General features: G+C 47.3%; 1 protein-coding gene across 1 annotated transcript in view; it reads left to right on the top strand.

The window, feature by feature from the left end:
* The first annotated feature begins 1,979 nt into the window (after window positions 1-1,979).
* The window catches only part of Cwc25 (CWC25 spliceosome associated protein homolog), a 20,378-nt gene continuing 7,390 nt past the window's right edge, over window positions 1,980-14,967 (top strand). The window contains exons 1-3 of the mRNA XM_021213426.2: window positions 1,980-2,119; window positions 5,137-5,309; window positions 12,542-12,778. Of these exons, the coding sequence (XP_021069085.1) occupies window positions 2,102-2,119; window positions 5,137-5,309; window positions 12,542-12,778 (428 nt within the window). The 5' untranslated portion in view covers window positions 1,980-2,101. The remainder of the gene's footprint in view (window positions 2,120-5,136; window positions 5,310-12,541; window positions 12,779-14,967) is intronic.

Here is a 14,967-nt window from a genome sequence, read left to right as displayed (position 1 = left end):
AAAAAAAAAAAAAAAACAAAAAAACAATTTTATGTGTATGGGGGGCTTTGCAGTGTATGGTTGTACATCATTTGTGTGGCTAGAGAGGACAGAGAGGGTGTGTGATCCACTAGAACTGAAACCACGGATGGCGATGAACCCCTACCTAGGCACTAGAAACCAAACCAGAGTCTTCTGAAAGCAGCCAGTGTTCTTAATGGCTGAGCCATCCTTCCAGTTCTTTAATTCTTTTTTATTTTTTAAAGCTTTATTTATTTATTATAGGTAAGTATACTGCAGCTGTCTTCAGACACTCCAGGAGAGGGCGTCAGATCTTGCTACAGATGGTTATGAGCCACCATGTGGTTGCTGGGATTTGAACTCAGGACCTTTGGACAAGCAGTTGGTGCTCTTACCCACTGAGCCATCTCACCAGCCTCAGTTCTTTAATTCTAACAACTGAAAAATAAAAACACAAGGGCTAACCCTGTCTCGAAAAACCAAAAAAAAGAAAAAAAAAAAACACAAGGGCTGGTGAGATGGCTCAGCGGGTAAGAGCACCGATTGCTTGTCCAAAGGTCCTGAGTTCAAATCCCAGGAACCACATGGTAGCTTACAACTCATCCTCCATAATGAGATCTGACACCTTCTGGAGTGTTTGAAGACAGCAACAGTGTACTTATTTATTATTATAAATTTCTTCTCTTCTTCTTCTTCTTCTTCTTCTTCTTCTTCTTCTTCTTCTTCTTCTTCTTCTTCTTCTTCTCCTTCTTTCTTCTTCTTTCTTCTTCTCCTCCTCCTCCTCCTCCTTCTTCTCTGTGTTTCTCTGTGTAGCCCTGGCTGTCCTGGAACTCACCCTGTAGACTAGGCTTCCCCCGAACTTAGAAATCTGCCTGCCTCTGCCTCCCAAGTGCTGGGATCAAAGGCATGCACCACCACTGCCCCGCCCATAAATAAATCTTAAAAAATAAAAATAAAAACACAAGCTGGGCATAGTTTAGCAAGTCTTAATTCCAGCACTCTGGTGACAGAAGCAAGTGGTATAGATCTGAGTTCAAGGCCAGCCTGCCTTTAGTCCTAGCACTCAGGAGGCAGAGGCAGGTGAATTTCTGAGTTCGAGGCCAGCCTGGTCTACAGCGTGAGTTCCAGGACAGCCAGGGCTACACAGAGAAACCGTCTCGAAAAANAAAAAAAAAAAAAAAGGCCAGCCTGATCTACATTGTCCCCCGATAGCCAGGGTTTTACAGAGAGACACTGTCTAGGAAACAAAAATAAATAAATAATAAAATAAAAATAGGAATTTCCAGACCAGAATAGCTCAAACTTTGTGCCAGAGCTGGCCTTGAACTGCTGATCTTCCAGTTTCCATCTACCAAGCTGTGGAGATGATTGGGGGCGTGCCATGACATCTGGCTTTTGGGATTTTGTTTAATAGTATCTATTTCTTTTTTTTTTTTTCTTTTTTTGGTTTTTTGAGACAGGGTTTCTCTGTGTAGCCCTGGCTGTCCTGGAACTCACTCTGTAGACCAGGCTGGCCTCGAACTCAGAAATCTGCCTGCTTCTGCCTCCCGAGTGCTGGGATTAAAGGCGTGCGTCGCCACGCCCAGCCGATAGTATCTATTTCTATAAAACATGCCGGGAATGAAGGAGCTGGCCGAAAGACCCGTTTTGAAAGCTGGTTTGGAAACCCTGGTGTAGAGGTGTGCTGGGGAGGCGGCCTAAGTTGGCAGATGGTGACGTCTTATAGTCACGCTTCTACCGCAGAGCCCTGACGCGTTGCCAAGGCAACAGAACCCGCCTATGGCTTTTCAACAGTTGGGGCCAGGGGCTTACGTGAGGCAACCAAAACGAGGCCACCAAAACCCTGACGGAGGGTCGAAGGGACTTGCGACTCTAGGTTCACGTAGACTTAGAGCGCTTACAAACGTCATCGAGCCGGGACGCTGACGCGCTTCTATGACGCCACCCCGGAAGTGCGAGCTAGAGCGGGCGGGGGAAAAGGGCCGCTGGATCCTGTAGGGATTAGATCCCGAGAGGCCGCCTCTGAACTGATTCGTTAGGTTTCCTCTCGACCTTCGCTGAACCTTTCAGGTCCACAGACTGAGGAACCGTCTCCACCACCATGGGAGGCGGAGACCTGGTAAGTGCTAGAGGCCTGGGCAGCGACGACTGAGGCCGGAGACCCGCGGGCGCCGGGGTGGGGTGGAAGTCGGGGGTAGCAGTCGGTAACCCTGGTAATGGAGTCTTGATTTCAGCACAAGGGGGTGATGCACATGGAGAGGTAGCGGATGGTGAAGACCACAGAGGGACTGGGATGAGTCTCGGGAAGATGTGCGGCGAGTAATGTCTGCTGGTGTCAGGATTTGCTGATTCGGGGGGGCCCAGGCTGGGAAGTCTAAGGTCAGGGAGGGGAACAGTTGGACTCATGGGATGGAAGGAGGTAGATCTTGGGCACGTAGACTTTATTTTGTGTGTGTTATCTTCCGACATAGCCTCCCCCCGCCCCCCTTTTTTAGCTAGGAGTTCACAGTTGTATTCTGGACTGTGAAAGGGTGGACTCCAGTCATTTCCCATCCTGAGCTGTGCCGTTTAGAGGCGTCCATTTCAAATCTTTTCCAACTTTGTTTCCTTCCTTACATTGGTGTTTTGCTTTGCCGTGTAGTGACGATGCAGCTTTCTCCTGTATCCGTAACACTTTTTTTTTTAGGTTAAGTGGCAACTGCTCTTAAGTCCTGTAGTTCGTTTGTGGGGAACGAATGCCTTAAATAAGGCAGAAATATCCAAGAAGCAGAGAGCTAGATTAGGACACTAATAATGATCTTCTCAAAGTGAAGGTAATTGAATCAATAATATGTCAGTTTAGGTATCTGTCCATTAAGCTGAGTTTGCCGGGTGTCCTTAATTTGATCAAGTTCCAGGACTCCATCAAAGTTAGTCTAGTTTAGTATGTGCTTCATGTAACTGTTTATTATGGACACTGCATTAGTTTACTTATGTAATAAAACCAAGATCAAAAGCAACTGTCGGAGGAGAAGGCTTCTTACATCTTATAGGTTATAGCCCATCATTAAGGCAGCTCAAGTTGTAACCCAGAGGCAGGAAGCGAAGTAGAAACCATGGAGGGATGCTGTTTACTGGCTTGCTTCTCTTGCCTTACTCAGCTACCCTTTTTTATACAGGTAGAGCACCTACCTAGGGATGGCACCACCCACAGTGGGCTGGGCCTTCCTCTCTCAGTTTATAGTCAAGAACACACCACTCACAGACATTCCCACAATCTGATGGAGGCAGTTCCTCACCTGAAGCTGACAACCAAGACTAGCCATCCTTGCCAGGAGAGCTATAATCTGGATGACTCTGTTGCATGTGTGGTGGTGTCCTGTAACTTGTATATTCAGCAGCTTCTAGCCACAGGATGCCTTTAACAGTCTCACGCAATGGTGACATCTGCAAATTTCTCCAAATCCTGGTTGCCATTGGTGCCTTGGGGTGGAAAAGAAAATCTATGTAGGACAAAGTAAGGGCGCGTGTGTCTGTGGTGGTGGAGGTGGTGAAGGCAGACCTGGTCAGTGGGAGGAATGTAGGAAGAAAGGAAGGAGAAGAAAAGCTGATACAGGGGGAGAGGCAGTAGGAAGGCAAGCAGATGGTCCGTGCCTTTGGCTCCAGTGCCTGGGAGGCGGAGTCAGTGAGATCTCAAGTTTGAAGGCAGTCTGAGGTAAGTAGCAGGGCCCTCCCTGGTTGCATGTATGCCTAGATGCACACACATCTCACACACACATCTGTTTTTGTTGACTGTGTGCTTTGCATCTGCAAGGCACCTTGTGTATTTAGTCTTCTTGGCTGTCTCTCATTTTGTACCTCTCTGGTTGCCGGGAGATTGGTAATAAATAATTAATTTAAACCTTTCCAATCCATTCTTCACATGATAGCCAGTGGTGCCTCTTGCCTGCAGTGTGATAGCCAGTGGTGCCTCTTGCCTGCACTGTGCCAGTTCTTGCTTCCTGCCACCAACAGGGTGGCGTGCAGTCCCTTCGCATGCCTGTAGAGGATTTGATGTGCTCCCTTCTCAGCTGGCTTTCTCTGACACCCCCTTCTCCATCAGCTTGCCCTCCACCTCCAGCCACGCTGTGGCTGTGAGGGCCATTTTGGCTTACGGTGCTCCTCACGTCGCCAGCTATATTCCAGCCATCCTTAGAAGCTGCCTCCTCGGGGAAATGTCTAGGATTGTAGCTTGATGCAAAGAAAGTGAGGAGAGAGAAGAAACACTCATTGAGGGTGAAGGAGAAGAAACCAGGGCAGATTCCTGGGAAGGAACGAGGGCTAGGTTTGCGGTAAGCAGGCAGGTTTGGGCACAGCACAGTAAGGGGACTCAATACAAAGAGAGATGTTTGCAGAAGAGTGAACGCCTGTCCCAGTGAATTCTGTCGCCTTTCAAAGTAAGGGAGCTTTCACTTTGCACTTCCCCCTGCCTTGCTTTTATCAACTCCCATTTTAGGCATCGCTAGTGGAGTCTAAGGTTGAAACTGTCTGATGGAACGTCAGAAAAGACCTGTTCCATCCTCAAACTGTTAAAGACAGACATTGCCCACAACCTCATGCCTGCCAGGCAGCACTCTTGGGCTGCCCTCTCCACCTCGATCTCTTGCCTTTCCATGACTGCATTGCTGGCTATGGGGAGGGTCAGTGAGGCTGGCTGTGGTGGTTAGGGTTAACCTACGTAACATAATCTAGAATCATCTGAAAAAAAGAATCTTAACGAGAGATTGTCTCCATTGGGTTGGCTTGTGGTGCTGTCTATCGGGGATTGTCTTAAGTATCTTAAGTAGTCAGTGGAGAAGACCCTGCCCACTATGGGTAGTGCCATCCTCTAGACCAGGATCCTGAACTGTATAAAAGTGAAGAAATCAGGCTGAACAGCCTGAATGGGCATGAGCATCTGAGCATGTGTGCGTTTGTATGTCTGTGCTTTTGACCGTGGATGTAGTGTGGCTAGCTGAAGTTCTTTCCTCGACTTCCTGACAATGATAGGGTTATAAGATGAAATGAACCCTTCTCCTCTACAGCAGCAGAGGTGAAATTGGAACACAGGGTTAGTTAGACTCGTCGCCCCCCACTTACCACTCACTGAATTCTTTGCTCTCTCCGGTCATTCCACAGAACCTGAAGAAGAGCTGGCACCCGCAGACCCTTCGCAATGTGGAGAAAGTGTGGAAGGCAGAGCAGAAGCATGAAGCGGAGAGGAAAAAGATTGAGGAGTTGCAGCGAGAGCTTCGAGAGGAGAGAGCACGGGAGGAGATGCAGCGCTACGCTGAGGATGTCGGGGCTGTCAAGTAAGCGAGGAGCTGGCTGTTGTGGTGTGTAGGGGACAGCAGTGCTGAGGTTGGGTGCCTGACCCAGGGGCTGCGTAATAGTTAAGTGGTTCAGCAGGTGGGTTATGCAGCCTGACCAACTTGGTTCTAAGATTCGCTTTGTGTGTCCTGAGTTGCATCCTGAGAAAGGTTTAGGAGCCCTGACATCTCAGTAGAACTCAGGAAGTCACAGTACCCAAGTCTGTAAGGGTCCTTGAGGACCAAATCTGATAATGCATAACCAACCTAGCGTAGGCTGTGCTCCCACGAGATGGTCGTCAAATAACCGTGACCATGACAAAGAATCATCGTCTTTATGCTGCCTGAGGCCTCTGAAAGCATCGGAGACTCATCTTGGAGGCAGTGGGTAAATGTGTGTGAATGTATGTGAATGTGTGTAAAATCCTGTTGTAGCTATCCTGTCTTGCTGAATTTTGCCTTTGGCAGTTTCTTGGAAGCTATAGGGCACTCGCAGTAGATAATTACCCTACATGAAATACAATTTTTATTTTTATTTATTTTTTATTTATTTAATATATGTAAGTGCACTGTAGCTGTCTTCAGACACCCCAGAAGAGGACATCGGATCTCATTACGGGTGGTTGTGAGCCACCATGTGGTTGCTGGGATTTGAACTCAGGACCTTCAGAAGAGCAGTCGGTGCTCTTAACCACTGAGCCATCTCTCCAGCCTCCATGAAATACAATTTTTGTTTGTTTGTTTGTTTGTTTGAGACAGGGTTTCTCTGTGTAGCGGTGGCTGTCCTGGAACTCTCTCTGTAGACCAGGCTGACCTTGAACTCAGAAATCTGCCTGCCTCTGCCTCCCAAGTACTGGCATTAAAGGTGTGGGCCACCACTTGGCATGAAATACATTCTGTAGTGCATTCCTAAATCAGGATGGTATGGAAACTGCAGACAGATTGTATTAGTGCCATTTCTGTTCTTCCCCTTGTTCATGTTTCATGTGCAACCATTCAGGGTGAGTGAGGTGTGGTAACGTTCTCTAGGGCTATATGGGCTTTTCCTTGATTTCCTGGCAGAGGGATTTGTTACATCCATAGTTGTGTGTGAGGCTCAGTTTCAGTACATGGACTTATTATCACGGCTTATACGTAGGGAGAAAACCACATTCTTTCAAGAAATGGATTGGGGAGGTTCTGATGTTTTACAGTGAATGAGGTTTATAGAACTTTTAAATGAAATTCATGTATTTAGGGAATGGTGATGGTAACTGTTAATGGTGAAACTTGACAGAACCCAGCATCACCTACAGATGGGCCTCTGGGTCACATCTGTGAGGGATTATCTGATTGTGTTTGTCAGTGGGAAGACCCATCTTGACTGTGGCAGGAGTGCGGCCTGTGCTGGGGATCTCAAGCTGTTAAAGACACAGCAAGCTGAGCACATGACTGGGCTGCTGTGTGACTGCTGCTTAGCTCCTGCCTCCATGGTTCCACCATGATGGGCTGTTCCTTGAACTGTGAGCCGGAATAAACCCTCTCTCCCTTAAGTTGTTTTTGTCAGGGCGTTTCATCATAACAAAAAGAAAATAAGGCCTTTAATCCCAGCACTTGGGAGGCAGAGGCAGGCGGATTTCTGAGTTCGAGGCCAGCCTGGTCTACAGAGTGAGTTCCAGGACAGCCAGGGCTATACAGAGAAACCCTGTCTCGAAAAACCAAAAAAAAAAAAAAAAAAAGTACATTCGCTTCACCCAGGGCGATGTTAAAATATACAGAGGGCACATGCTGGCAGAGGTAGGAGAAGCAGGAAGTCAAGGGGTTTTGCACTACATTTGAGGCCTGCATGGGCTATGTAAACTATCTCAAAGGAACAAACAAACCGGGCCAGAAAGATGGTCCTGTGGATAAGTGTTTGCCACCAAGCCTGCCATCCTACGTTCAGTCTCTGGATACCACATAGAGGAAGGAGAAGTACAACTCTAGCAAGCTGTCCTATGACTTCCACACGAGTGACATAGAACACACACGCAATTGGGGATTTAGCTCAGTGACAACAGTGCTTGTCTAGCAAGAACATGGTCCTGAGTTCAGTCCTCAGCCTGGGGGTGGGGAGTACAGAAAAGGACAGAGAAACCCCACTACAGATCCTCCTTGTCTCATGAAGTCCTTCCTACCCCACAGGAACTCCATGAGATAGGACTGCCCATCTTCATTTATTTAATGCAAGAATCAAATATCACTGTGCAGGAACTGCAACCATGTAATACTGTCAGCAAATACTCAGACAACAGGCTACTGCTCTGTGGTAGAATGCTTGCCTAGCATGCTTGAGGCCTTGGGTTTGATCCCTAGTTCCAGAAGGGATTGGAGATTTACAACATTATGCATATGAGAGGTCTTCTTTGCTCCAAGAACAATGCACTACAAACACAGAAAGGATCACCTGAATCTGGGCTGGAGAGATGGCTCAGCAGTTAAAGAGCACTGGCTGTTCATCCAGGGGTCATGAGTTCAATTCCCAGCCACCACATGGTGGCTCACAACCATCTGTAATGGGGTCTGATGCCATCTTATGCCATGCAGGTGTACATGCAGAGAAAGCACTCATACATATATAAAGCACTCATACATGAATAAATATTAAAAGATAACCTGGGGCTGGAGAGATGGCTCAGCGGTTAAGAGCACTGACTGCTCTGCCAGAGGTCTTGAGTTCAATTCCCAGCAACCACATGGTGGCTCACAACCATCTGAAATTGGATCTGATGCCCTCTTCTGGTGTGCGTCTGAAGATAGACTGTAGTGTACTCATATAAATAAAAAATAAATAAATCTCTTAAAAAAAAAAAAAAAAAAGATGACCTGAACCACAAGAGTGGAATGAATCATTAAATCAATAGTGTTCACTTAGATAAGGTCAAAGCACATTATACAAAGCATTCAGACCCCAACTGGACATGTAAATCATCTACAAAAGGTAGGGTCCCCACCAACTGCCAAGGGTTCAACAGGGCCAGCCTGCCGTTCTGAGTCCTGAATATCATTCTTCCCCCTCTCTTCTGTCTTTTCTTTAGGATGCTAACGAGGCCTAAGTGTGCTTTCTTTAGCTTTTTGGGCTGCCTGATCCCCTCCTCACCTAGTGGATGTGTCTAACCACGAAGCTCACTTCCATGCCAGCTTATCCCAAACACTATGACCTCTGACCCTTTCCTTCTCCATTCTCCTCCAGATTTACAGTTCATCTACCTTGGTTTTAAACTTTTGTTTTTGTTTTAGTTTTTGTTTTTTTGAGACAGGGTTTCTCTGTATAGCCCTGGCTGTCCTGGAACTCACTTTGTAGACCAGGCTGGCCTCGAACTCAGAAATCTGCCTGCCTCTGCCTCCCGAGTGCTGGGATTAAAGGTGTGCGCCACCATGCCCAGCTTAAATGTGCAGTTTTAATGGAGAACCTACTCTATACCCTTCATATTAGCAAAACCAAAAGTGTACAGGATCATTACTCTGTTTTTACATGCTTTTTTTTAAAAAATAGTTTCTCATTAAAGCCTCAGGGAACCAGTGAGAGGCAGTGGTTGGTGGCTGTGCTATAGAGGTGCAGGTACAGAAGCAGGCTTTCCAGAATCCCCCAGTTTGGCTAATGGCGAACCTGGAAGCCAAGGTCTCTGGAACCCAGCTCTAGAAATCAGAGGTAACCTGGCCTCCTCCACCCACTCTCTATTGTTTATTAAGCCCAGAGCATCATACATGGTGGGCAAGTACTCTACCACTCAGAGGTGTTAAAGCTAGGTAGAACACTCGGGAGGGCTGGCTGCATGACAGTGTGGGCCATCCTCTCTCATCTCCTTTCCCCAGCAGTGTTTTTCTCTTTCCCTGCAGGCCACTGGCTCTCCTGCCAGTCCCCTCCCTCCCCGCCCAGTTCCATTAGTGGTGAACTTCTTTCCCTTCCTTTTGCAAGCTGACAGTCTTTAGTAGTCTGTTCCCAGCATTCCTTGTCATGCTAATTGGTCTTCAGTTTGTCTCCCCCCCACCCCCCACCCCCCCCAAATTCATTGCCTCTGTGCATGCAACTGCAGACCAGTAAGCTACCTTGGGTCTCTGAGTGTCTCTCAGACACTTGGTCACACCCACGATGTGTTGACCTGGGGCTCACGCAGTAGCCGCTGAGCGACCCTTTCCTTCTTTCTGCCCTTACTCATCTCTTTGGCATAGGAGATGTGATGAGAACCTGCTTACAGGTAATAGACTGTAACTTATTCACTGTCCCTATGAACAGCAGGCTCACAGGTGCAGTGTGGCCGCCATCTCAGACATGCTCTTTATGTAGGTTTGTTCTTTTTCTTTTTTTTTCTTTTTTTTTAAAGATTTATTTAGCTGGGCAGTGGTGGTACCTTTAATCCCAGCATTCGGGAGGCTGAGGCAGGTGGATTTCTGAGTTCGAGGCCAGCCTGGTCTACAGAGTGAGCTTCAGGACAGCCAGAGCTACAGAGAAACCCTATCTCAAAAAACCAAAAAAAAAGAAAAAAGAAAAGATTTATTTATTTTTATTTATATGAGTACACTGTAGCTGTCTTCAGACTCACACCAGAAGAAGGTGTCAGATCTCATTACAGATGGTTGTGAGCCACTATGTGGTTGCTGGGATTTGAACTCGGGACCTCTGGAAGAGCAGTCAGCGCTCTTAACTGCTGAGCCATCTCTCCAGCCCCTGTTGTTTTTCTTTAATGAAACATGTGATTTTAAAATCCTCTCCCTCGCAGGGCGATGGTGGTGCACGCCTATAATCCCAGCACTTGGGAGGCAGAGGCAGGCGGATTTCTGAGTTTGAGGCCACCCTGGTCTACAAAGTGAGTTCTAGGACAACCAGGACTACAAAGAGAAACCCTGTCTAAAAAAAAAAAAAAAAAAAAAAAAAAAAAAAAATCCTCTCCCTCAGATAGGTGCTGTGACAAATGTCAGAACTCAGGAGGCAGAGCACAGAACTCTGTAAGCACAGGAATCCAGAGCTAGCCTGGACAGCATAGCAAGACTTGCGAGAACCTGGTGTGCTGGCACATGCCTTTAATTCTAGCACTTGGGAGGCAGAGGCAGGAGGATGTGTGTGGGTTGGAAGGTGACATAGTCTATAAAGCAGGTTCTAGGGAGCCCTTGTCTCAAAACCACCAACCAACCAACCAATAGAAACAAATGGTGGGGGGGCCCAGGCAAGAGCATCTCGCGTTTGAGGCTAGCCTGGGCTACAGTGAACTCCTCAGAAACAGAGCAAGCGCAGCAATAACAGGGGCGCAGAGAAGCCTCTGTGGTTAAGAGCACTTGTTGATCTTGTAGAGGACCTAGGTTCAGTGCCCAGCACTAACATGGTTGCTCACAGTCACCTATTACTCCAGGTCAGAGTTCCCATGCCCTCTTCTGACTTATTAAGAGAACCACCTCTTAGCTAGTTAGGTGGTTAGTTAGTCTGGAGACATGGCTCAGAGTTTAAGAACATGTAGTGAGTGCTCTTGCAGAGGACCAGCGTTCATTCCCAGACCCACGGTAAACAGCTCACAACTGCCTGCTCTAGATCTGGCCTCCACAGCTACCAGGGATCCATGTGGTGCACACATACACAGTAGTCTCTCACACATACACATTAAAAAAAAAGATCTTGTCACAAACAAATCCACTTGCGTACACACCTATAATCTCTGTACTTGGGAGGAAGAGGCAGAAGGGTTAGGAGTTCAGATCCAACTTTGGCTACTTGCCAGATGACCCTGGAAGGAAAGACCGAATCCTGAAAGTTGTCCTCTCAGGGATTCTCATACCCACTGTGATATATATGCCTCTCCCGTTATACACACACACTAATGGTAAATAAAAAAATTGAAGCAAATTAAAACCCAGGAGCTTATTCGTGCAAGTGCTCACTTCCCTAGGATGCCCAAAGCCCTGGGCTTGCTCCCTCGTGCAGTGTGGACTGGGTGTAGTGGCATAGGGCTGTAACCCTATTTGTGTAGATAAGAAGTTGGCCATCCTCAGCCGGCCTGGAACAGCTCCTCCCTGGGAGCTCTGGTCTCACGTGGGCAGACTCCCTCCCGATCTGTGATTTACTTGTGCTGGAGACTTAGGAAAGCCTGTGATTACCTGGAAACCACAGTCTGTGGCACCAATTGTAAAGACCACCCTCCCTCATAGTCTTCCACAGCCTGCCAGAGGCCAGCCTTGACTCTAGCAGTGTGAATAATCTGGGCTCACTATTTGCAGTGTGATCCAGCAGCCACAACCAATTCTTAATTACAGACTAATGCTTTTCCAGACAGATCCTTCTAATTGCCAAAACAGTTACGAATGGTCATGTTTGTATTGCTTTAAATTATTATTATTATTATTATTATTATTATTTTGGTTTTTTTCCAGACAGGTTTTCTCTGTATAGCCCTGGCTGTCCTGGAACTCACTTCGTAGACCAGGCTGGCCTCGAACTCAGAAATCCNNCTGCCTCTGCTGGGATTAAAGGCGTGTGCCACCACTGCCCGGCTTACTTTAAATTATTTTTATTAAAAATGCCCAGGGAATCCAGTGCCGCCTTTTGGCTTCTGAGGTGTCAGGCACACATATAGTACACAGGCATATATGCAAGCAAAACAGTCATAACATAAAATTATACTTAAAAAACAGTTCAGCTTCCTGTCACATAAAGGTTCCATTTAAAACCACATTTTCTTCCCACAAGGAAAGAAGCAATGTTAAGCATGATGCTGTGACATCATGCTGTGTCCTCCTTTTGTGTTAAAGCATTGTTTACTACCTTACTTTCTTTTGGTTTTCAAGTGCCAGCTCATTTACTAAACAGGTGTCTCTGCTTCTTTCCCCTTCTCAAACATGTCACCCCACTGGGGCCACTGCACCAAGGGCCAAGATAGGCAGCGAGCACAGCTCCACATGGGGCCACTGCGGTCCCTCGGGTGCTTTGGCATGAGGTGTGATATGTAAGCTTGGCAGAGGAGACTAGGCGACTAGGTAAAGATGCATGGTTCTGAATTTTCCTCATGGACTATGAAAAGTATCCTTCATTCGTAAGCCTCTTTGCTTCTTGTCTGCCAAGTCAGAAATGCTGTTTGGCCTGTGGTAGGGATTTGCAGAGGGGCCCAGTGTTGATCAGCTCAGGTCCTGGGTGGAGTTTAGCAGGACCCTACCTCCCTTTCCCTTTGAATAAATATGCGTTTCTTCCCTCCCTCTCCCTCTCCCTCTCCTTTATTTCCTTTTTAAACCAGGAAAAAAGAAGAAAAGTTGGATTGGATGTACCAAGGTCCAGGTGGCATGGTGAACCGTGACGAGTACCTGCTGGGGCGCCCCATTGACAAGTATGTTTTTGAGAAGATGGAGGAGAGGGAAGCTGGCTGCTCTTCTGAGACAGGACTCCTCCCAGGCTCAATCTTTGCCCCATCGGGCGCCAATTCCCTTCTTGACATGGCCAGCAAAATCCGGGAAGACCCTCTCTTCATCATAAGGTACTGCTGGGCGGTTGAGAGGGTTGTGACATGGACGCCTGGGGACTCTTCCAGGTCTGGTGTTTCTCTTGCTCTATGGGCACTCCTGCTTCTGGGTGTGGAGAGAAAGCCTGTGAAGAGCCTGCTGTAGGCTGAATGGAAGGATACCGGGAAGTGCACCAAGCTGGACTAGGTTTATCCATCAAACATAAACAAAAATAAGAGGCGGGAGGCTAGGGGGTGACTCTGCTGTTAGGCATGCATTGCTCCTACAGAGGACCCGAGTTTGGATCCCAGTACCTGTGCCTGGCAGTTTAGAGCTTTTGTAACTCCAGCTCCAGGGAGATCCAAGGCCTCTGGCATGGATCTGGCCATGGGCATCTGTATGCACATGCATACACGCACACACATTAAAAATAATAAAAATCCTATTAAAGTTAAAGAGGAGGCAGAAGCAAGGGGACAAACAGTTTCTGGTTCCTTGGCAATGAGATAAATACTCCCTTAACCTTACACTACCCACTGCAGGCGTAGAGCCAGCGAGCAAGCCCTCCTTCCTTTCCCCTTCAGCGCCCTTCCTTGCTATTTTTTTAAAATTTATTCATTCATTCATTCATTCATTCATTCATTTATGAGTGTGCCTCATGTGTTTAGTGCACATATGTGCGTATGTGTGCTTACCTGGAGGTTAGATCTTTTTGAATCATTCTTATTTGTGTGTGCACACATGTGCATGAAACCCCCCATGTGTATACATGCCACCGAGTGTGTGTGGAGGTCAGAGGACTATTTTTGGGAGTTGGTTCTCTCCTTCCACCATACGGCCTTAGGGATTTGAACTCAGACGGGATTGGCAGCATGTTCCTTTGTAGGAACTGCCTCTACCCAGTCCTCTCACCTCAGTTTTTGAGTCCTCTCGCTAAACTTAGAGCTTGCTCGTTCATCTGCACTGGCCCACAAGCCCAGGATCCTCTGGCCACTGTCTCCAGAATGCTAGGGTTATGGCTGCGTGCCGCTCTGCCCCCGTTCCTCTGTTGTCACTGGTTTGAGACAGGACCTTACCATGTGGCTTTGTTTGGCCTAGAGGTTGCTATACAGGCCAGGCTCGCTGCAGACTCACACCTGTCATCCAAATGCTAGCACTGAAGGCGAGTGCCACCACACCTGCCTCGCTCAGCTTTCTCACTGAGTGCTGCAAGGTGGGCGCTGAGGCCCTTGTGCTGTGTGACAAGCACATCTCCCTGCTCATTTTTGCTTGCTTGCTTGTTTGTTTGTTTGAGGCAGGGTTTCATGTAGTCCAGGCTAGCCTCAAATCCTCACTGTAGCTGAGTACAACTGAACTCCTGACCCTCTGATATGTGTCACCATGCTCTCAAGCCTTTGTGATTTAGAGAGACTGCATTTGTCTGTGTGGCCTAGACCTTGAATTTACCGTCTTCTTACCTCAGCCTCCTGAGTACTGAGGTCCGCACTATCACATCCAACTCTTTATTACTATTTCCCTCTAGCCCTAACTGGTTTCCAAATACAATTTTCTTTAAATTGTTATAATTTGAAATCTTTTTTGTTTTGTTTTGTTTTGTTTTGTTGTTTGTTTGTTTTTTTCAAGACAGGGTTTCTCTGTGTAGCCCTGGCTGTCCTGAAACTCACTTTGTAGACCAGGCTGGCCTCGAACTCAGAAATCCTCCTGCCTCTGCCTCCCAAGTGCTGGGATTAAAGGCGTGCAGCACCACTACCCGGCTTATAACTTGAAATCTTTGTAGTGACGTTTCTTGATTTATTTTTTTTTAAGAGTGTATTTTCTGCGGATGGCTGTTTTGGTGTCATGTGCTTCTGTGTACCATATACATGCCTGGTTTATATGCTTCTATGTATATGCATGCCTGGTGTATATGCTTCTGTGTATATGCATGCCTGGTGTATATGCTTCGGTGTATATGCATGCCTGGTGTATATGCTTCTGTGTATATACATGCCTGGTGCCCACAGAGGCCGGAAGAGGACTGGAGCTAGGCCTGCTGTGGGCCACCATTGTGGGCTCTGGAATTGTTCCTGGAAAAGCAGCCAGTGTTCATAACTGCTAAGCCATGTCTCTAGGTCCAAGCACTGCCAATGTGTATACATCATACACGCAGACAGAGAGACAGACAGACAGACAGACAGACAGACAGACAGACACACACACACACACACACACACACACACACACA

The sequence above is a fragment of the Mus pahari genome, chromosome 14 (assembly GCF_900095145.1).
Source record: "Mus pahari chromosome 14, PAHARI_EIJ_v1.1, whole genome shotgun sequence".
NCBI lineage: Eukaryota > Metazoa > Chordata > Mammalia > Rodentia > Muridae > Mus > Mus pahari.
The sequence above is the reverse complement of the archived record's forward strand: the minus strand, read 5'-3'. Positions and strand labels throughout refer to the sequence as shown.